The sequence below is a fragment of the Xiphias gladius genome, chromosome 8 (assembly GCF_016859285.1).
Source record: "Xiphias gladius isolate SHS-SW01 ecotype Sanya breed wild chromosome 8, ASM1685928v1, whole genome shotgun sequence".
Taxonomy (NCBI): domain Eukaryota; kingdom Metazoa; phylum Chordata; class Actinopteri; order Istiophoriformes; family Xiphiidae; genus Xiphias; species Xiphias gladius.
The window spans coordinates 4,200,649-4,223,819 of NC_053407.1; the positions used below are offsets into that span (position 1 = coordinate 4,200,649).

At 38.2% G+C, this 23,171-nt stretch overlaps 1 protein-coding gene across 1 annotated transcript in view; it reads right to left on the minus strand.

Annotated features, from left to right (window-relative positions):
• Window positions 1–23,171, minus strand: part of znrf1 (zinc and ring finger 1) — a 96,628-nt gene that overhangs the window by 33,618 nt on the left and 39,839 nt on the right. The window contains exon 2 of the mRNA XM_040132008.1: window positions 9,519–9,614. Coding sequence (XP_039987942.1) covers window positions 9,519–9,614 — 96 coding nt within the window. The remainder of the gene's footprint in view (window positions 1–9,518; window positions 9,615–23,171) is intronic.

A 23,171-nucleotide genomic window follows, 5' to 3' on the forward strand; every position in this document is an offset into this window, starting at 1 on the left:
TGGGCATTTTATGTCCACAATCGGGATAAGATCACACACATAATATTTGCATGGTTCAACTCAGTATTAACATTGTTGGCTTTAATTAATACTAAACCTTTTTAACTTGGGTTAAAGCTTTTGTGGCTAAAAATTGATTAAATTACTGAATTTTCTAAGGGGGGTCCATATTCACATACCCATATGCAGTATACATTTGGTTAATGTAGTCATTTTTCCTGTCCATACTGGCAGTGAAGAGCTCTCTTCCTAATGCAATTCTAATGTAAGTGCTTTGGGACAAAATCAACATTCTTCATTGTGTTTTATAAAAATGCATTCTTAAATTTACCCAGGGGAGTTTTCAATCACTAGTTAAGGCTATTAAGCAATGTGTTTATGGGTGCCCATTTTGTTTGATCTTCTGCACACACAAGAACGCACAAGTTATAAACATGTTGCATGTGGGTGATGCATATATATTCCAGCAAATGGTGCCATAGTATTCCACTAGTGTCAGTAATGCACCAACATAGGCAAGCAAGAACAGGACTGCTAGCAAGTAAACAAGGATGTAAATAATGTAGATTTCTAACTTTTTTTTTTTTTCTTTACAAGAAAATTCAACGGGGAACCTTAAGTTTAACCAAAGCTAATATGAGACTATAGCAGTCTAAGTAAGCCATATAAAGTGGGTCTCTTCAAAGTTACTGTCTTTAAGTATAACATTTTCTGTGTCCTTGCCAAGCTGTCGTGTATGGATACTTACACAATTTTATACTAAAAGCACTGTAACTTTTGAAGATATCAACTTAATTTGACTAACTCTGACTCCTTTTTGAAGGACAAGAACACATTTACTTCATTATCCTCACTGCCATCTTGCCCCCACCAAAACAAAGCTAAATAATGGCAGTAATGGCATTAAGTTCTCATTACAAAAATTTTCATAAAAATTTGGCATCACAAGAACTACTTTAGCATCCTGTCCAGTATGGCACGATACAGCCTACAAAGCTGCAAGAACGTCCTTGCCAAACTATGTTTGGCAGCAGCACAATATTACAGATATTTTACAAATTTCACTCTTCAGTAATATCAGTCAGTAACCTTCAGGGTTATACAACTGAAAATCTTACGCAGAGCTTACAGTTAAGTACATGTATTTAGACAGTGACACAATTTTTGTCATTTTGCCTCTGTACACCACCACAATGGATTTGAAATGAAGCCATCAAGATGGGATTGAAGTGTAGATTTTCAGATTTAATTCAAGGGGTTTAGCAGAAATATTGCATTAACCGTTCAGAAATTACATTATTTTTATACATGGTCCCTCATTTTCAAAGGCTAAAAAGTAATTGGACAATTGCCTGACAATCAGTTTCATGGCCAGGTGTAGCCTGGTCTGGAGTTGATTACAAGTGTTGAATTTGCATTTGATAGCTGTTCATGGGAACTCTCAATGTGTGATCCAAAGAGGTGTTGATGCAAATGAAGGAGGCCAAATTAGGCTGAAAAAACAAAACAAACCTCAGACAGATGGCAGAAATTAACCAAATCAACTATTTCGTACATTGTTAAGAAGAAGGAATGCACCGGCAAGCTCAGCAACACCAAAAGGCCTGGACCCCAGAAGAAAACTAGTGGATGATCGCAGAGATATTTCCTTGGCAAAGAAAAACCCCTTCATAACATCTAGCCAGGTCAAGAACACTCTAAACGCCTTCATGCATACAGAGGGTTTAGCACAAGGTGCAAACCACTGGTAAAACTCAAAAGAGCAGAAAGGCCAGATTAAACTTTGGCAGAAACCCTCAAAAAAAGACTTCCAGTTCTGGAACAATATCTTTTGACAGATGAAGCCAAGATTAACTTGACAAACATGGTGGAGACAGTGTTATGGCATAAGCATGTAAGGGCTGCCAAAGGAACTGGATCATTGGTGTTTATTGATGATGCGACTGTGGATACAAGTAGCAGGATGAATTCTGAAGTGTATAGGGCTATACTCTCTGCTCATATTTAACCAAATGCTGAAAACTGATAGGATGATGCTTCACAGTACAGATGGATAACGACCCAAAACATACTGCAAAAACAACCCAAGAGCTTCTCAACGCAAATATATGGAATATTCTTCAATTGCAAAGTCATTGATCTGACCTCAACTCAATTGAGCATGCTTTTCACTTACTGAAGACAAAACTGAAGGCAGAAAGACCCAAAAACAAGCAGCAACTGAAGGCAGCTGCAATAAAGGCCTGGCAAAGCATCTCAAGGGAGGAAAGTCAGCATTTGGTGATGTCCATGGGTTCCAGACTTCAGGTAGTGACTGGAAAGGATTTTTGTGCAATTACTTTTGAGCCTCTCTAACATCCTCAAACAGCCTCACCATATTGTGTTTGTGTCCAACAACAACTCACACGCATGGGTCACTTTATGTGCTCGCTCAGCTTAAACAAATGGATATTGTCTGCCTGTCACACAAACAGTATTCTCTTTGTTGATCATTTTTAACCTTTTCTAGAGATGTGGTTGCCTTTTTGCTGCAGATGGACTTCACTTATGCAGAATTGGCATGAGGGTGCTCTCCAACAACCTGGAATATGCTGTCCTTCATCCATGTGCTTCCACACACACCTGGTACCCATCACCATCTGAACCTCCCCCCAGTCTCGCTCTCAAGAGTGACCAATCTAGCAATGTGTGATGTCCTCTGGGTCCAAGGCCGGGTCAGGTTAATTAAACTCATTTAATATTTGTACATATCAGACATGGTTTCCAGTAAAAAAAAAAGTCCCCTGCTGGTAATGCAACTGTACAGTGTAAAATGTAATTGTTGTTCCTTACCTAAAAACAACAATCTCCGTTGCTGACTCTGAAACAATACATTTGGTTTTGCTGAATATAAGATCCTTGGCAGGCAAATCTCTTGTAATTAATGATTTCATTACTGATCATAAACTTGACATTGTTTTAACTGAAACTTGGCTCAAAGAAAATACCAGGGCAGCAGCTCATATGGAGTCTCAGCACCCCCTAACTGTAACTTTGTGGATGTGATTAGAACAAGAAGGAGAGTAGGTGGAGTAGCTGTTATTTCAGAAGATGTTCTTATGTGTAAACAGATATCATTGGGTCCATATGACCCCTTTTAATATCTATCTGTTGTACTAAATAGCAATGCTGAAACCATTCTATATCTATAGGCCGCTGAAATATTCAACTACTTTCTTTGATGAATTCTCAGTTCTGCTTTCCATCATTGTAACTGACTTTGACAGTATAATTATTAATGGTGATGTCATTATTCATGTTTATTACCCAAATGACAGGAATGCTCAAGAACTTTCCACTATGCTTGAAAATTTTGGACTCTTGCAGCATGTCAAAGAACCTAACCACAACAAAGGCCATATACTGGACTTCGTAATCTCTAAAGGTCTGACCATCTCCAATTTCATGGTCCTTGATGCTGTCCTTTTGGCTCATTTCTGTGTTTTGTTTAATATGACTGTCATAGTGGACATATGCAATAGGTCAAAAACAGTCAAAAAACATTATCTCATCAAACACAGTAGCATGCCATTTTCTCAGTCAATCTCCATGACACCCACTTTTGTGTCTATCAGTTGATGACCTTCCGGACAATTTTAAATTAAATCAAAATTAATTAAGATTTTAGAATGAAATTTTAATTTTATTTAGTCATTGATGAAATATCAGTTGGAATCAAAATCACCTCTGGCAAACATAAGGCACCGAACAACCCAGGAGGAGGAACACCCCACAGGCCAAACATAAACGAATATGTTAAACAGCTGGTCAGCTAGCGAAAAACCAAACTCCACATTAATTACGATCCGTACAGAGTCTCAGATGTTTTCAACAGCTCTCTGCTTTCAGATGTATTTCCCAAAGCCCTGAACACTGCATTAATTAAGCCACTTTTAAAAAAAAGCTAGTTTGGATGCATGTTGCACTAAGTAACTGCAGACCAATTTCAAACCCTCCGACCATCAGCAAAATTGAGAAAGTTGTCTTTAAACAACTCGACTTTTTTTTTTTTTTAAAGCAGTAAATAACCTTCTTGACATGTTTCAGTCTGGATTTAGCTCCTACCACAGTACCGAGACAGCTCTCATCAGGGTTATTAATGACATTCACCTTAATATCGATTCTGGTAAAGTCTCTGTTCTTGTGTTATTGGACCTGACTGCTGCTTTTTGATATGGTGGACCACCGAATATTAATTGATAGACTTGAACACTGGATTGGTCTCCCTGACGTGGTCCTGAAACGGTTAAAGTCCCACCTTCAAGAAAGAAATTTCTTTGTATCGGATTGCAACAACACATCAGAGCATCTCCTAACACCTGGATACCCGTAAGGGTCAATTCTTGGACCTCTGTTATTCAAACTTTTATATGCTTCCATTAGCTGAAATCATCCAAAACTTCAAGGTTTCATATCATACTTATGCAAATGATACACAAATATACATAGCTGTATCACAAAATGACCACAGTTCATTTTACTCTCTGGGACAGTGCATTAATCAGTTAGTAACTGCAAATTCCAGAATTTCCTCCAGTTGAATGAAAACAAAACTGAAGTTTATTGTCTTTGGTCCCAAGGAAGAAAGACTTAGTCTGTGCCTCTTAACCATCTGTCATTGAACAGCAAAAATCAAGAAACCTTGGCATTATCCTTCATTCAAACGTAAATTTCAGTAGTCGCATTAAATCAATTACAAAATCAGCCTTCTACCACTTACCACCAGAGTTTGTCAAAACAGTATTTAGAGAAGCTTGTACATGTTTTTATTTTGAGCAGGCTTGAATGCTGCAATGGTCTTATTCACAGGTCTCCCTAATGCAGATCAGACGGATCCAGCTGATTCAGAACGCTGCTGCCAGTGTTGTAACCAGGACCAAAAGAGCTCAGCATATAACCCCAGTACTCAAATCGCTACACTGGCCTCCAGTTTCTCAGAGAATCAACATAAAAATACTATTTTGTGTGTGAGTGAGCACTTTGGCACAATAATTTGCCTTATATTCCTGCTAGAATATGTCTCTGGAGCGCAACGCAAACATTTTAGCAAACATTATATTGACTATTAGGTGACTAGTTGATACAGTATGTCAAATCTTCCACAGAATTATCAGTGACTAGATTCATTTTACTCTATGAAGCAAATGTATTGTATTTTAGGTTGGGTTTTTTTTTTTTTTTTTTTGGGCAAATATCACAGTGCAGTGGCTTAATAACTGATTGTTCACCTGAAATAGTACTATAAAATACACCTGGCTACGTTGGCATAATTGAATTAGTGATAATGTTACTTGAAATATGTTAATGTACATGTCATATCATAGGACACACTATAATGGCAGTAGCATGAAGCAAAATAGCCATTTACCCAGTGATCTACTAGGGATTTTGATGTCTCATTACTCACTGGTTGATTGACCAATCTAACAAAGGTTTGCTGTTTCCTTTTGGGTCCACTACAACTAATAGCAAGTCTCATTCCCACCAAACATGAAATACACTAAGGAGTAATAAGTGGTCACAAAATCTAAGCAGTCAATTGGTGGTTGAATAACATGCAGAAATACAGCAGGGTAGCATGGAGAGACATTGAGGTATGACCTAACAGAGCAGCTAGCACAGAGCAGTACTACATAGACAATCAATAAAGCAAAATAAAAGAACCTGTCATACCTGGATTCCACAGACCTACATTGTAGACTTTTTTTACATCAGATGGAGACCCAATGAGACCACATGAGACCAGAGTAGCACTGATCTTTAAGGTGATTGATGGTAAACTTTTTTGTATGACAACACTTAAAGTTGTAAAATTATACCTCAAACATCTTTCCTGAGACTTTTGGCTAGTAATGTGTTCAAAGCAGAAGGGTCAGCATAATAGAGTTGTTTTCATCTTCTTTTTTGGGAGGTCATCCCATTTATTACTGTGTAGAATTATACTGAATAAAAGTTAAAAGGTTAAGGCAATGCAAGTGCCAAAAAATCTTTTTTGGAATAGGCAATGAGTTGCTTAGTTAAGTGTAGCTTTGATACGAACACACGGGCAGATAAGTTCCTTGTGCCGATTTTGTCTCTGATTACCACTTTTTTTTCTTTGTGCAACATAGAACAGACATACAAACAACACACAGTCTTTAGGGGATGAGTGAGCATTCGTTGGCAGCAACAACTTGGATGTCAACAAGGTCCAGTTTATTTTTTCTTCTTGTAGCCAGTTTAACATGCTGGTGGAAATTTGGCAAAACAGTCTTTAAATTTGCATGACTGAAGTTGCCAGCGATGATCAACAATCCATCCGGGTATGCTGTTTGTTGCTTCCTGCTATGATAACAGCAGTGAACTCCCTTGGCAGAAAGTATGGCCAGTACTACACGACTGTAAGCTTCACTAAGTGGAGAGCAGTCTTTGGACGCAACCACAGCATATGGGCACCTTTCGTTGTGGATATAAACACAGTCCGCCGCTATGAGTCCCAGCATAGGGTTATGATTCCCTGTCATTTCAGTAGTAAGTTCGCCCATCTAGAATGTTACTATATAGCCATGTTTCAGTGAAAACAAAGACACAGCTGTTCCTCATTTCATGCTGGATAGTCCATAGTACTCACTTGGCCAATCCTCAGAAGAGTATGGCTGCTGTAGCTGCATGAAAGATGTTCTTTTCATATACCTTTTGAAAATATGTAAAACGAAAAACTCACTTGGTCCACAAGAGGTTGCTGCGTCTGCACGTACCACCATAGCAACCAGACTGTAGGTGGCATTCAGCCACAATGTCTGTCACTGCTAATGAAAACAATCGGGTTCTTTTGTTTCAATAAATCAGTAATGTAGAACTCATCATTTCTTGTGAGCCAGAGGATTTTTCAGTCACTTGTACTAAAAAGAAGAGGTCTTTACCCTCTTTCCAAGCCAGCATCTTTTCCATTAGCTCAGAAACATCTAAAGATAAGACTTGGATACAGGTATGAATGTAAAACGAATACATCATACCTCAGTAGATTGACCTATTGATTAATGCACTTAAGTGATGAAAACATGGCCACTGTAATCATTGATATAATGCCACCCCTGGTAGACAATTGGCTCTGAAGCTTTGCGCTAACTTCTTTCGTCGCATCGATAGAGAAGCCGAAACGTGATACTGGGGTATTCTGTCTGAGGTAAATGGGTATTTACAAGTCCTAGACAGTAAAATTTGAAAATCTAACCATTTTAAACAAGACAAAAAAAAACTTAGTTTTTTGCTAGCATTCAAAAAAATATCCATGGATATATTAAGAGAGCTAGATAACGCGCTGCCTCTCAGCCTTGCTGCTTAATTGTCCAAGTGGCTACTAGCAGTATTGCAACGAAAAATTCCTCTGTGTCTCAAAAAGCATTTTCCCCATAGATCACCATTATATAAGAGATGTAAAATTGACAGGACACCTGGAACTTCAAACAAGGGCAGTTTTTAATCTTCTTCTATTATGAATGTTTAACACATGGAGGTTTTTATATTTTTAAAGCTTTCCCTGAGTCTAGAAAAGCAAGTTCTGTTTTAACAACATCATCATAATGTAAAGTCTATGGGCCAGTTGGAACACGCAGTAGGGGCCAGGGGGGAAACACAAATGTGCATGTAAAATATATATTAACACCAGAATCATATCTCTTTTTAAGCTTTTAAGATAAGATTGATGAAAGGAACCCTCTATGAAAAATCAATTCAAAGGTGAAAACTAACATTAGAGGAACAGCTCTTCTTAAACTCTCTACAGAGTGCCAAAATGGACATTTATCAGTAGTGGAATATAACTAAGTACATTATTCGACTACTGTACATAAGTAAAATTTTTAGGTACTTGTACATTTCCATTTTATGCCAATCCATGCTACTCCATACTCCACTGCTACTCCAATACATTGCAGAGAGAAATATTGTACTTTTTACTCCATTACATTTATTTTACAGCCATAGTTAGTTACTTTTCTGATAAAGATTTTACAAGCAAACATATGATCAGCTTCTGAACATATGATTTATTGTATATGATACATGGTTATAGATTGAAAAACAAACAGTACATAAAGTTGTTCAAAATTTAGGGGCACTTTGATAATATTAAAATTATGTAATTATGTTAACACATTAGTGACAATATTCCAATAATATATACTGTATGATAAATACAACAATCTGAATTAGTGCCATTTTGCATAATGTTGATGTGATGTTGTTGTGATGAGATTTTTTGATACTTTTCTGCTAATACTTGTGTTTTTTAATTAAGTAAAATTTGTATTATGGAAATTTTACTTTACTGGGACTTTAGTATTTTTATAATGTCATTTTGCAACTTATACTTAAGTTAAATATGTTTATACTCCTTCCATTACTGACATTTATTGATAATAAAATGTGACAAAACTGTTTTTAAGGTTGCTTTCAGACCTTTTACTCTTTTTCATTTTTGCTTTTTTTATTTTTTATTTATTTATTTATTTACCTAAGAAAAAAGGAAAGAAATATGATACATGGGTGCATTTTTGTGAACAAGAAAAAACCACAAGCTATAGATTTAACTCATATCGTTGTATGGACCCACTGAGGAACATCAAATTCTGGCGAGTGACAGCAGGTCATTCAGCTCTTTACTGTGCTTTGTGTTTGTTTATCTCTACGAGTGTCATAGAGTGCAGGGGGGGGTGAGATTTGATTATGAATATTATTAGTCATGTTTGCAACAAGACCACCTTTTCAGGCACTCTCGGTGCTGATGTTTTGTCCACACCAGAGTTTAACTGCATGCCATCTTAAAAGAGCCAAACCAAGTGGGGAAGCAGAGTTCATTTGAATCTTATGGAAAGGGTTAAGGGTAAAAGTACCCTACTAATATGGTAGTCAATGCTACTTCTGTCACTATTTGAGTCAAACGTGGTACTTTAAACTGTACTGTTGACTTCTTTCAGAGCCAACAGTAGTTTGTAGTTCGCTGCTCCAGTGGAATGATGACAAAAGCTAAAATAAGACAGACATAATGGCCTCAGATGGAACCAGTAACAGCTTACGAAACAACAGGCGTTACATGTTATAGCAAGTGTTGATTGCCATTAGGGATCTTAGCAGCCTCAGCTGTGTTTGTAATTTCAGAACTGGATGATTGAACATGTCAGGTTGTGGAAACTCATTCTATGAATTTTTATGACTTTCTTCATCCCCCTCATTCATATTAATCATGTTTTGGAAGGACTAGCTCGACAACGCACATCAGTTTGTAGAGCCACCCATCTTGTCATGAATATCAATCGGAATAGCAGCAAAAATTTTTGGCACAATATTCGGAAGACCAATAAATATGACTAGAACCAGAGGCAAAATCAATTCATTATTAAGCACACCAGTGAGCCTGGATTTTCCTTCCAAATAGCAGATCTAGCCTCCTACCATATAAAGAAAAGGTAAATACAGAAACAGACGACGATGTTCATTACCGTTATAGGAGAGGCGAGGTTTGCTTAGACACATGATGAAGTGAACTTCCATTTCATTGGACGCCACAGATTTGGAGCAGACAGGACACTTGAATCCTAGGAAGAACAGCAGAGATCACATTAGTGAAAAATAATATACAAATAATTCTGAAATAAGTATGACTGAAGTAAGTGTAAGTATCAACTTCATCATAATCTGTATTTGTATAGAATTTTTTAACCCCATTAACAGCTTATAACATCCTTAGAAAGCATATTCCTGAGAAGGGGGTAAAGGGCATTTCTTGGATATGTTTCCTTAAAAAAGAGAGAGAAAAATGTGTTTCAGTTTTAAATGATAATATGCATTTATCTTCTAAGGTGATGATCTAAAGTCTATGAGTACTGTGGGTAAATTACTCATCAGCACACCACTTAAGTGTTGCTGTTTTTCTTCAGGGCCCCTGGATCCCATTTAATGTAACGCTGGGTGTGGATGCTGTGCCATATCTTTCTGTGATATAAAAGCACAGTCTCTAACACAGTGATAGGTTTATTTCAAATGCTGAAATGCAAAGCCATTTAATGCTAGGGATGTTTTACATTTCTTTTATTATGTCCTTCATTGACATTAAAAACAGGTCCACCCTGGCCCTAACAGATAAAGAATCCATTGTGAACCAAAAATCTAGAAAAATGCTCAGTGCCAAATGTGGTTTGAGGCATGAAATCATTTTAAATCCCTACTCATTTTCCCAGTATTCTGAGAAAGCTATTGAACCAGTAAGAACTGCAGCTGCTGTATTTCATACAAGTTAATGTTACGTGAAGCAGGAGTAAAGAATTATATTCGTCTGAAGTCAGCACAGTGATTTGAGATTAACATAGGTGACATAATGTTAACACACTAAAAAGCCACTGTGAAAAAGAATTACTTTTGAATGGAAATAACTGCCCTTCAGTGGTGGTGTGCGTGGGCTTGTAGACCTGTGTGTTTGCATTTTGCTTTTTACAGCTAGTTTGTTGGGTTGTACAGTGCATTCTAATGTGTTCATTTATATTGTAGTTATACTTTAACTATTCTATAGAACTGACAGAAAAACATTTATTAGCACATTCCTTAATTACAAGAGTATGTTCATATTTTCAAGTGGTTAAGAAGTTAATTACAGCCTTCCTAGTGCAAATTCCCTCCTTGTGGACAGTGTTTCCTTGCTGACCTGCAGTGGAGGGATATGTCCTGGTAATCACATGTAGATTTTTTTGCACTTGATTTGGCTAACTCAGACCGCTGAAGCCTCTTACTAGCTTTGGCTAGACTTTAAGGTGTGTTCAGACTAAAGTATAAGCAAATTTAAGAGAAGGCATGTTTGTATAAAGTCAGCGCAAAGATGCAAGTGGATACTAATAAACATAAATTTGGCATGAGTGGGGTGAATTTAGAAGACACTTCTGCATAAGTTTAAACTGTTTAAACCTTAGTATTTATCCCAAAGCTTTTTCTGAATGTACAGAGGCAAGCGTAAAGAAGATAACAGAGATCAGTGAGGAGGAGCTGAACACAAGCACACACACAGTCTGTGTGTTTCCAGCTAGCTACAGCTAATATCTGTACAGTTGGTACAATAGTTGTTTGGGGTGATTAAACAGAGACTGCAGAAATACTCCATTTGTCAAACTGACATAAATAAGACAGGGGAAAAATTGCTTTGCAGTCTATCTGAACTGACATCTTCCTTCACTTCATTCATTCAGCCTGACATGTTCATGTTACCTGATTTCTTGTTGGGGGGCTTATTTTGTTGTGTTTTGTCCTAACCAACCAGTATCAAGTGAAACTGCTAGTAGCTAACTATACAACTTACAATAATTTGTGCAGCTCCATCAATCTCATCCACTCTTGTCAATATTTTTGTTTTGCTGTTTTTCATGAATGTAGTGTGTGAAGAAAATGGCATCCCCATTCTTAAAACTGCAGACAAAGCTCTGATTGGTTGACTACCTCTCCAATCAGGTGAAACAGACTTAAAATAGACTTCAATAATTACAGTAACCATGAAACTTTTCAACATACTAATTCATCTGTGCATTTTTGCCCACACTGTCACTCACACTACATCTCTTGGTTGTTTTATAATGTTGTAGCTGTCTTAGTTGTCACCTCCTCTGCAGTTTGGATGGAACCTATCAGGCTTAACTATATTAGTTTAACACATAACAGATAATTAGATCAAACGCTGGGCCACATGAGCCAACTACTCTGTGATGAAGGAGAGCTCAAATCAAAACAGCAAGGATCACTCCAATTGCGATGTTTTTTTGCAGGTTGTAGAGTTGTGGTTTTTGTGCCAGAAATCGCTTGAGTTTACCAAACTTACTGTATATTCACTCATTATGCATATCAAGTTATGGTACAAACAAGGAAAAACTGTGCAACTTTCAATGTGCAAATTTTGTTTTAAACCTTGATCCACCGATGACATACACATAAACGTCTTTTATCACAACCTTTTGATTTTAACTGATGAAATTTAAGATAATATTGGAGGTAATGCTCTCTGGTGACAAAGCCACAGTCTTGTAGTGATTGTAGAAGCTTTTGTGAACAGAAAGCAGATGTGATATGTTCTATAATCATGTGATGATAAAATGAGATTTACACGTATAAGACTAGTAGCATTGCCAAGAGGTTTACTTTCTGGGTTGTCTTTGTGAGCTCTTTTTTCGCTTAGGGCAGGTGCCCAAAGTCAGTCCCAAAGTCCCTTTTGGGAAAGTTTTCACTTCAGATTTCTTTTTCTGTGGGGATGTTTTTGGGACTCTCTGTAGTTCGCAGTCTGGTGGTGGTGGATACTCCTGACAGTAATAGATAGTTAACTTAGCTTGTGTTGTCCTGTTATTTTTCTATTCTTTCTATTCCTGTCTCCTTTCTGTTCGTTCTTTTCCCCTCTAAACGGTCATTCATATAAAGAAATGCGTTTGAACTTACTACTGCGATACTGCAGCAATTCAGCATCACACAACATAATGTTCAGGACATTTAAGAGGCAGATTGCATGGATGGATCCTACAGTTTCCATAAATCAAAACAACTTTTATTAGACCATTGTTTAATTTCAATAATTTTCAGATTCCTGGAGAATTAAAAGTATCCAGTATTTCAGAAGACAAAAGCAGAAATTAGACACAAGTCAGAGAAAAAAGTTTGTGTAACATAAATGTCAGTCAGTCGGTCGTGATTTTTTTTCCCCCCTTTTAATCCTCTTGTGGCTCCTAATATTTCTCTTGGAATCCCATTGGGGAACCCCTGTATCAGAACTTCTGAACTTGTCGAGTCAAGTCAATTTATTTATAGAGCATATTTTTTTTAAAAACAAACACTGACCAGAGTGCTTTGCAGAGATGAAATAAGGAGATTATTTGATATAAGTAAATTGGATATAAGTAAATTAATAAAAGCACAGAATATCTGGGTAAAATCATAAAAACACAATAGCATTGCACAGAGAACAGACAAATAACAAATAAAAAACAAATAAAAAACACTGTGACCAGTCATATCTTCATGATGATTATGAAAAGGCTAAAAAAAAGAGATGCGTCTTTAGACAGGTTTTAAATATACCAATTCTAATAATGAATGGCAAACTATTCCACAGTTTAAGGAAAAAATTGGAAAATGCCCTGGATTTTTAACTGGGAGCATGGAATGGAGAGCAGTGATTGGTTTAGCAAGTCTGAGAGATCTGGAGGTGGAATAGGACATTCAGAGATAAAACCTGGAGCCAGTCTATGCAGTGGTTTAAAAGTATAAATTAATATTAAAATCAATTCTCTAGCGAGGTCAGTACAGGGGAGTTATGGTCTCTCTTCTTAGTTCCATTGAGGAGTCTCAGCACTGCATTTTGAATCAGCTGCAGATGAGATAAGGCTGTCTAATTCCTACATGAAGACAATTGCAATAGTTGATGCGAGAGGAATAAAAGAATAAACTATGGTCTCCAAATCCTTAACTGACGGGAATGATTTTAATTTTGCAATTGATCTAAGGTGGTGTTTGGTAGAAGCTAGTGCTGACAACAGTGCTCATATGTTTATCAAATTTTAAACCAGAATCAAAGATAACACCAAGATTTCTTACATGGGGAATATACATTCAATGACACGCCCAAGAGTGTTGACTGTGGTATTGGAGAAGTCTGCAGGGCCAAAGATTGGGACCACCTGTTTTATTCTGGTTTAGCTGTAGAAAGTTTTTTGCCATCCAGGATTTTACATCGCTCAATGCAGTTCAGAAGGAAGCTAAAACAGCATGGATCACCTGGTTTCAACGGGAGGTAATGATGTCATCAGGGGTTCTCTTTGATTAGTTATCTAGGTACTTAACAGGCTGAATAGTATAATTGATGGATTTCCCCTGATGGCCCAGATTGTTTTGCAAGTAGTCATGAATTTTCAAGCCAGGCTTTACAAGAGTTTGTTTTTTGTTTGTTTTTTACCTCCACCAAGGAGGTTATTTTTTCACCTGTGTCTGTTTGTTTGTTTGCCTTTTTGTCAGCAGGATTACGCAAAAAATACTAAACCAATTTGCAGACTTGGTGGAGGGATGGGGCATGGGCCAGGGAAGAACCCATTGAATTTTGGTGTGGTTAAAGGGATGGATCCAGGAATTTTTGATCACTTTCTTGAACATTGCAAGAGATGGCATTTTTCGACATTTTCGTCATTATTTCACCTTGGCGGAGGTGTGCGGTCAACTGAGTGTTTTCTAGTTTGTTTTTGTTTTGAGAGGTTTTTTTGGTTCTCAATTTCCAGCTCCATTACCAACTCCTTGTCTGTGGACATGAGGAGTTTATTTTACAAGAGACAGCTGTAGTATTTAGTTTTGGGTACATCATAATAGCCTGACCTCTCTTTCTCTCAAAGCTCACGGAGTAAAAGAGAAATTCAAGAACAATAGTTGAAATAAGAAAACTTAGAGACATTTTTACCCCAGAGCTCCTTCTAAAATCTACTTATTTATTTCCGTTTAATGACAAGGGCAAAAAAACAAGTGCTTAAATTAGTAGTCGTTTAATCAGTCAACTGACAGAAAATTGTCAACAATTTTAAAACCGTTTTAACCATTTCATTCTCTAGTTAAAGCCTCTCCAATGTGAGGATTTGTATATTTCTGATTTGTATTGTTGTAAATTTAATATCTTTTGGTTTTAGAATGTTGATCCAACAAAACAAGTAATTTGACATTCCCTTAGGCTTTTTACATGATTTACATATTTTGTAGACTAAACAATTAATTAATTATTCATGTTTGTTATTTGTTTTTTTCCTATAATTTGTCTACATGCTATGAATGAAAAATGCTACAAACTTACATGTTATACAGATTTAATGATTCAAGCACTCTGAAGTGTGTGTGGCTGTAAACATAATCAGCTGTCTATACAGGGGTACAGTTGTTTGATGACACACACGGTAGCTGACCCACTTTTCCCTTGGCTGCTATTTTCAGATGCTACATAGGGATGAGCAGAGAGGTAGTTGAAGGAAATGTTCAAAAAAGTCATGCAGAAGGAAGGTGAGACAGCTAAGGCATTCAAGGAGAAATTAAGGTTTATGATACATGGTCCAGCAGGACTCTAACTTCTGCATCCATGGAGGTGTGTGTGTGTGTGTGTGTGTGTGTGTGTGTGTGTGTGTGTGTGTGTGTGTGTGTGTGTGTGTGTGTGTGTGTGTGTGTATGCAGTTCCCTTCAGCTCAGTGAGCAACACAAATCCTTGAGGACACTTAATATTCAAGTAACACATAACGCACAAAAATAAATCATAGGACTAGATCATACATTTACTTGGATGTGTTTGATGTTGCCAGTTATCCTGTACGGTACACTCTGGGGATTTGGTTATGTCAAATTGGCACCTTTCTTTCAAATATTTTTCTGTCATCACTGTGGACTGAAGGCGATGTCAGTAAACTCCACACAGCACTTTTAAACTCCAGGGCCATGGAAACGCTTTATACCAAATGACACCGAAGAGACTGAGTCCAGCTTTTTTTGAGCTGAGCTCTTACTGACTGCTGCTGAGGAGACAAATTTTTAAAGTTAAATTTGGAAATATCCAGAATTCTATTTATGCAACTCAGTTGAGATGTAGGAGAAATCGGAACTTGGGGTTATGTTTTTGTGTTACTCTTTGGCATTTCTGCTAATAAAAAATACTTTATTTGCAAAGGGTCACAAAAAATGGCTGTGAAATGATGACATGCGGCTATACATGTCATCATTCAACCTCTGGTTGTCAAGGTTGGTGTCCAGCAAACAAGGTGGGCTTTGCAAACAATTGGCAGACTTTCTGGGGATGACCTGGTCTGATTAGGAGAGACAGCATACATCCCACTTTGGACGGAGCAGCCTTCATATCTAGAAATCTGACTGAGTTTATTAGTAGACCAAAACCATGACAACCCAGAGTTTAGACCAGGAAGCATTGTTACAGTCTTACACGCTTCAATGCACTTCAATTTCAGCAGTCACCCACCCAATACCCCACAGAGACTGTCTGCCCCACGATGACCTGAATGAAGTAACTAAAAAACAAACGAGAGGAGTTGTACATAAAAACCTAGTAAAAATTAAGACCACCACTGCAAAAGTACGACAAAAATAGGAGAATTAAATGTGGACTCTTAAACAGTAGATCTCTGCCATCTAAAGCTGTATTAGTAAACAATCTAATATCAGATCATGATATTGATTTATTTAGTCCTGCTGAAACCTGGCTGTTTCATGATGATTACGTTAGCTTAAATGAATCCACTCTCCCCAGTCATATTAATACTCACGTTCCTCAAGGCACCAGCTGAGGGGGTGAAGTTCCAGCCATTTTCAAATCAAGCCTAATAATCAACCCTAAACCTAAACTCAATTATAACTCATTCGAAAGCCTGGTTCTTAGTCTTACACACCCAACCTGGAAAACATAAAAGCCTATTCTATTTGTTATAGGGTACCGTGCTCCTGGACCGTAATCTTAATTTTAATCTGAATTCTCAGAGTTTTTATCAAGTTTAGTCCTTAACAGAGATAAAGTAATTATAGTAGGTGATTTTAATATTCATTTGGACATCGATAATAGCCTTAGCGCTGCGTTTATCTCTTTATTAGACTCAATTGGCTTCACTCAGTGTAAATAAACCCACATTGTTCTGACTTATGGCATCGAAATTGAACATTTAATAGACTTTCCAAAGAATCAGCTATTGTTTGGTAACTTTTGAATTGCTATTACTAGACTACACACTATTAGGAAAAAAAATGTCTTTTCTAGATGTTTATCTGATGGTGCTGTAGCTAAAATTAAGGAAGTGATTCCATCAGCACTTAATTCACATTCTTGGCATGATAGTCTTAAAAATTTATAGGAAGGCCCTCTGTAATGCCAGAGCAGCCTATTCCTTTAATAGAGGAAAATAAAAAAAATCTCAGGTTTCCAGCACTGTAGCCCGGCGGACAGAGAGTCACAGCTATATTGATCCATGTATTCCCACAGCTCTCAGTAGTGATGACTTCAAGAGCTTGTTTAATGTTAAAATTCTATCTATTATAGACCAAATTCATCACCACTTCCCCTCAACCGGCATCGATTTATCTTCAAACACCGGAGCGTTAGACACAGCTGTAAAACCTAATATATATTTAGACTGTTTTTCTCGTATCGACCTTCACCGACTCAATTAAACAATTTCTTCATCTAACCCATCAACCTGTCTCTTATACCGCATTCCAACTAGGCTACTTAAGGAAGTTTTACCCTTAGTTATCACTTATGGGGGGCATTTTATTTGGAGATGAGTAGGAATGGACATGCTAATGTACTGAGGTAAGCGTATTGTGTCATTTCCAGTTGTAGCCGTTTGTGTGACTGGTGGCAAGTTTTGCTGCTCTGCCTCTACCCAGTTAATTTTGTTATTTTCTTCATTACAGTGCCTAATTACCTGCTGTACATTTAAACCTACATTAGTTCTGCTTAAGCATCCTTATCTCTCTCCTTTTAGTGATTTTCTCACTACTTCAAAGTTGTTTAGACGCTACTCAGATTGGCCAGTTACTTTAGCTTCACAGTTAGCGATGGCCTCTCTCTCTCCCTCTCACTCTCGTGCTCTCTCTTGCTCTCTTGTGTGTCTTTTGTTTAGTTACAACTAAATATAATAAATGTAGTTTATTTGCAGTGATGAAGGCCAGGCTCAGTGAATTGGAAGCACAGCTCCACACCATGGAAACCAAATCGTTAGCTGCGGTAGTTAGCCAGCCCCCAGTAGCCAGTGCGAGTCATCCCGGTGTAGCTCCTACTCTCACCCCGGCAGCTTCCATGCAGCCAGGAAGCCAGGGCGGCTGGGTAACTGTCCATAACAAGAAGCCTAGCCCTAAGCAGAAGTCCATTGTTCACCACCAACCAGTTCATGTTTCAAACAGATACTCCCCAATCCAGCGACAAACCCACTGAGAAACCAGCTCTAGTTATTGGTAGCTCAATTTTTGAGAAACATGAAGTTAGGAACACCAGCGACCACAGTCAAATGTATTCTTGGGGCCAGAGTGGGCAACGTAGAATCCTATTTGAAACTGCTGGTTAAGGATAAACATAAATAAAGTAAGACTGTTATTCAAGCTGGTGGTACCTGATTATGCCAATCGGAGGTCACAAAAATTAATGTTGCATCGGTGTGTACATATGCAAAGACAATGTCGGACTCTGTAGTTTTCTCTGAGCCCCTGCCTAATCTGATCAGTGATGACATGTATAGCTGCATGTCATCTTTCAACCGCTGGTTATTGAGATGGTGTCCAAGCAAACGACGTGGGCTTTGCAGATAATTGGCAGACTTTTTGGGGAAGACCTGGTCTGATTAGGAGAGACAGCATACATCCCAGTTTGGATGGACCAGCCTTCATATCTAGAAATCTGACTGAGTTTATTAGTAGAACAAAGCCATGACAACCCAGAGTTGAGACTAGTAGGCAGAGTTGCAGTCTTACATGTTTCTCTGTGCTTCCATTACAGCAGTCACCCACCCAAAATACCCATTGAGACTGTATCTCCCCCCTCGACCACCTAAACTAATTAACTCAGAAACACACAGAGGAGGAGTTGTACACAAAACCTAATAAAAATTAAGACAACCAATGCAAAGTAAATAAAATAAGAGAATTAAATGTTGACTCTTAAACATCAGATCACTCCCATCCAAAGCTGTATTAGTAAATGATCTAATATCAGATCATCATATTGATATATTTTGTCTTACTGAAACCCGGATGCTTCATGATGTTAGCCCTAATTAATCCACTCCCCCCAGTCATATTAATACTCACATTCCCAGATGCACTGACTGAGGAGGTGAAGTTGCAGCCATTTTAAACTCAATAAAATCAACCCTAGAACTAAAGTCAATTATATCTCATTCGACTCTATTGCCCCTCTAAAGAAGAAGATAATAAAACAAAGTAGGTTAACTCTACGGCTTAACTCCCAAACCCACATATTAAAGCAAACTACAGGAAAACTTGAAAGGATATGGCGTTCTACCAAACTGGAAGAATCCCGCTTAGCCAGGCATGATAGTTTTAAAACATATAGGAAGGCCCTCTATAATGCCAGAGCATCTTATTACTCTTCTTTAATACAGGAAAATAAAAACAACCCTAGGTTTCTTTCCAGCACTGTAGCCAAGCTGACAGAGAATCATCACTCTATTGATCCATTTATTCCTACAGCTCTCAGTAGTGACGATTTCATGAGCATCTTTAATGTTAAAATTATAACTATTACAGACAAAATCAACACCTCCTGCCCTCAACCAGCCCTGAATTATCTTCAAACACAGGAACCTTAGAAACAGCTGTAAAACCTGATATATACTTAGACAGTTTTTCTTCCATCAACCTTCGCTGAATAACTTCAACAATATCTTCATCTAGACCATCAACCTGTCTCTTAGACCCCCTCCCAACTAGGCTACTTAAGCAAGTTTTACCCTTAGTTAGCACCTCCTAAATAGAAATAATCAATCCATCTTTATTAACAGGCTATGTACTGTAGTACAGCTGTAATTAAACATCTTCTTAAAAAGCCTACTCTTGATCCAGATGTATTGGCCAATTATAAACCAAAATCTAACCTTCCCTTTCTCTCCAAGATCCTTGAGGTCAAAGCTTTGGTTGGATGAAACGATGATAAAGTTGTCTGGATCAGATGGGGTCCAGCGTTTTTTGGTGTGAACCTGGCCAGGAGTACCACAGTGACTGCAAAGTGCCAACCATGAAACATGGAGGTGGGAGTGTGCTGATATGGGGCTGCATGAGTGCAAAAGTTGTAAGGGAGATGACATTTATAAAAGAAACTCTGTGAATACAAGTTTGTATACCCAAATACAGAACTAAAAGATGATTCCCAGCCTCAAGAAGCTTGGAAATGTCCAGAATGACAATAATCCCAAACAAAGCAACAATCACACAAGAGTTTTTAAAGAAGAAAAAAATTGAAAACTATGACCTGGCCTAGTATGTCCCCTGACTTGAATTCTATAAATCACCTTTGAAGTATTATTAAAGAGGAAAGTAAAGCAACAAAACCCCTCCAGCAAAGAGCAGCTGAAAAGAATCACCAGTGATATATATATATAATATTTATATCCCTGTACCCAAACCTAAGCAGTCACAAGCCTGGATGATTATCAGCCAGTTGTCCTCACACCAATAATCATGAAATGCTTTTAGAGACTAGTGTTGGCCCACATCAAGGCCTGCATCCCCCCTGACCTCTACCAACATCAGTTTGCCTACAAGGCCAACAGATCCACAGACGATGCCATCTTGTTAACACTACACACCGCTCTTACCCACCCAGAGAACCCTAACACCTACGTCAGGATGCTGTTTATCAACTTCAGCTCAGCATTCAATTCCATCAACCTGGACAAACTGGTCAACAAACTGCTGACACTACGTCTATAAGACCTTTTCTGCCTGTGGATCAAGGACTTTTTAACCAACAGGCCCTGCATGTCAGTTTGGGTCACACATCGCACATCCTCCACCATCATCCTCAACACCGGCATCCCCCAAGGTTGTGTCCTCATTCCATTCCTCTATTCTCTTAACACTCATGACTGCATTTCCACCCATAGCTCCAACACCTCAATCAAATTCACAGATAACACAGCCATAGTGTGTCTGATATCCAATAATAATGAAACTGCCAACAGAGTAGATGTCCAGACACTGTCTACATGGTGGAAGGACAGTGACCTTAACCTCAACACAACAAAGACTAAAGACCTTATCATTGACCTCAGGAAAAACAAAAAAGAACACACAACAATGGACTGTACATCAGTGAGCAGGAGGTTGAACAGGTTGCCAGTTTCAAGTTCCTGGCCTGGTGCCTGACATGGAACCTGAACATCTCCTGCCTGGTAAGAAAGGCCCAAAAACACTTCTTTTTTTCTGAAGAACCTTAGGCGCAACAGACTCCCCCAAGAATTTTTAATAAACTTTTACCAATCCTGACATATTGCTTTACAGTCTGGTAGTGTAGTTTTATTGCGGCAGACAGGAAAGACCTGCCCCGGATAGTCAAAATGGCTCAGTGGATCGTTGGGTCCCCACTTCCAGACCTGAGAGACATCCTTTTGTGCCGCCTCCAAAAACCTGCCCCACAAGACCCCTCACAGCTCGGACACTCCCGGGTTCAACAGCCTCCCCTCAGAATCATACGCACACAGACCAACAGGCTAAGAAATAGCAGCTGAACCCATAGCCCCCCCCCCACACACAAATATGCAATGACAAAAAAGCATCTTCCTGTCTGCCTGCCTGCCTGCCTGCCTGTCTGCCTGCCTGCCTGCCTGCCTGTCTGCCTGCCTGTCTATCCATCCATCTGTCCATATTCATAATGTAATCCGACTGGGTAAGGCATGAAAGAGAGACATGTTTCAGAGTGGTGTGTTTTGATTTTACACTGAAAAGTCTAAATATAGGACACTACATGAAAATAAGTGTATATTGGAAAACACAGGCCCTGTAAACTTAGACAGAACATCGTCATGGGGAGTATGTGGAAAGAGATTTTGATTGCTGGTTGGTCTAGTATCCGCTCTTTCAATTGTTAACGACATGCTCATTGTTTTGGGTAGTAGGGGGTGTCTGCTTTTTCACAGCACAATGATAAGGTGTCAGTAAAAGCCAAGCCATGAATTAATACTTTCCTTCCTATTTTTCCTTTCTTTAAATACAATAAAATAGCCATTAGAAAAATTCTTAGAAAGAATTACATATAGAAAATTATTCATGTTTATTTATAAGGATGATATAATATGTATAGAACTGAAATAAAACATAAAGAAGTTGTGGGACATTTGGTAATATACAAGACATGATGACTTCTTCCCACAAAATGCACTAGTGCTACTTCCAGCAAAAGCCAACACATTCACTGAACTAAACAAAGGGCAGACAGTGCCATTTATTTATGCAACAAACAATACATTATATATATACAAGACCCATTGAATCCATTGAGACCCATTCAGTGTGTTTACATGAACCTAAGTAACTGGGTTACAGTTGTTTTTTTTTTCCAGTGTGCTGATTTCTTAAATGTCTGGTAAATAAGAAACTTGGCTTCTGCAGTCGACACATAAGTATGCATGTGCATGACAAAAAGACTGCAGAGAGGGAAAGTGGAGGGACAGTGGAACCGCTGGATTAAAGGGGAGATCATCATACTGAACGCTGCATTCAAAGTTTCCTCTAGAAGTGTAAGTCAGTCTCCACACTGAACATTGATGTTAAATTCAGAGACATTTGTGGCAGAGACAGCATCATCTTTCACCACTACGGTTAAAATAGCAAGCCATGCTTCCAAAATAAGGTTAGGGGCAGGGGAGAAATCTGATTACTGACCTGCTGCATGTATACATGGATTTACAGTAACCAGGCTACTATGGTGCATTTAAACATTTTCTCTGATTACCTTCATAACTTGGTTTCTCTGTACATAAGATGTGTAAAAAATGTGTATAAAGCTTGAAACAGTTCGTGTTGAACACTTTAACACAATTTGTGTGTTATTCTAAGAATCCAAAAACAGCTTGGGCCAAAGCAAAATGCCCATTGATTATAGGATGGTATAATAGATGGCTAATAATATTTCCTCTCTTTATCCATCATTTTGTCTTTTCCCAATCCTATCCTCTCATAATTATCACCAAATAAATTAAAATTTTAGTGGGTCTATATTTGGGTCATCATATGTATAGGTAATCTGATATTTCTTAGTTGTGGTCAAATAAATGTATATATACAGTGGGATCCAAAAGTCTGAGACCACTTTGGGAAAGTGGACTCACACTTTTGGGCACAGACAAAACTTTTCATGTTGATCTCCTCATAAGCGCTTAGTCATTTTTTCAGTCGTTCTGTGACCCTTGCCTGTGCACACCTCAATGATGCTGTCACTCTGAAACGCATCTTTGCAAGTTGCAGGAGGAGGCTACCCTTTTTTCACATGAAGAGGCAACATAAACAGACGTCTCATCCTTTCCACTGCATCAGCTGGCCTGGCCATTCAGGGCTGTAGCCCAGGAGATTTTTTTCTTCAGTGCCGAATAATTCTC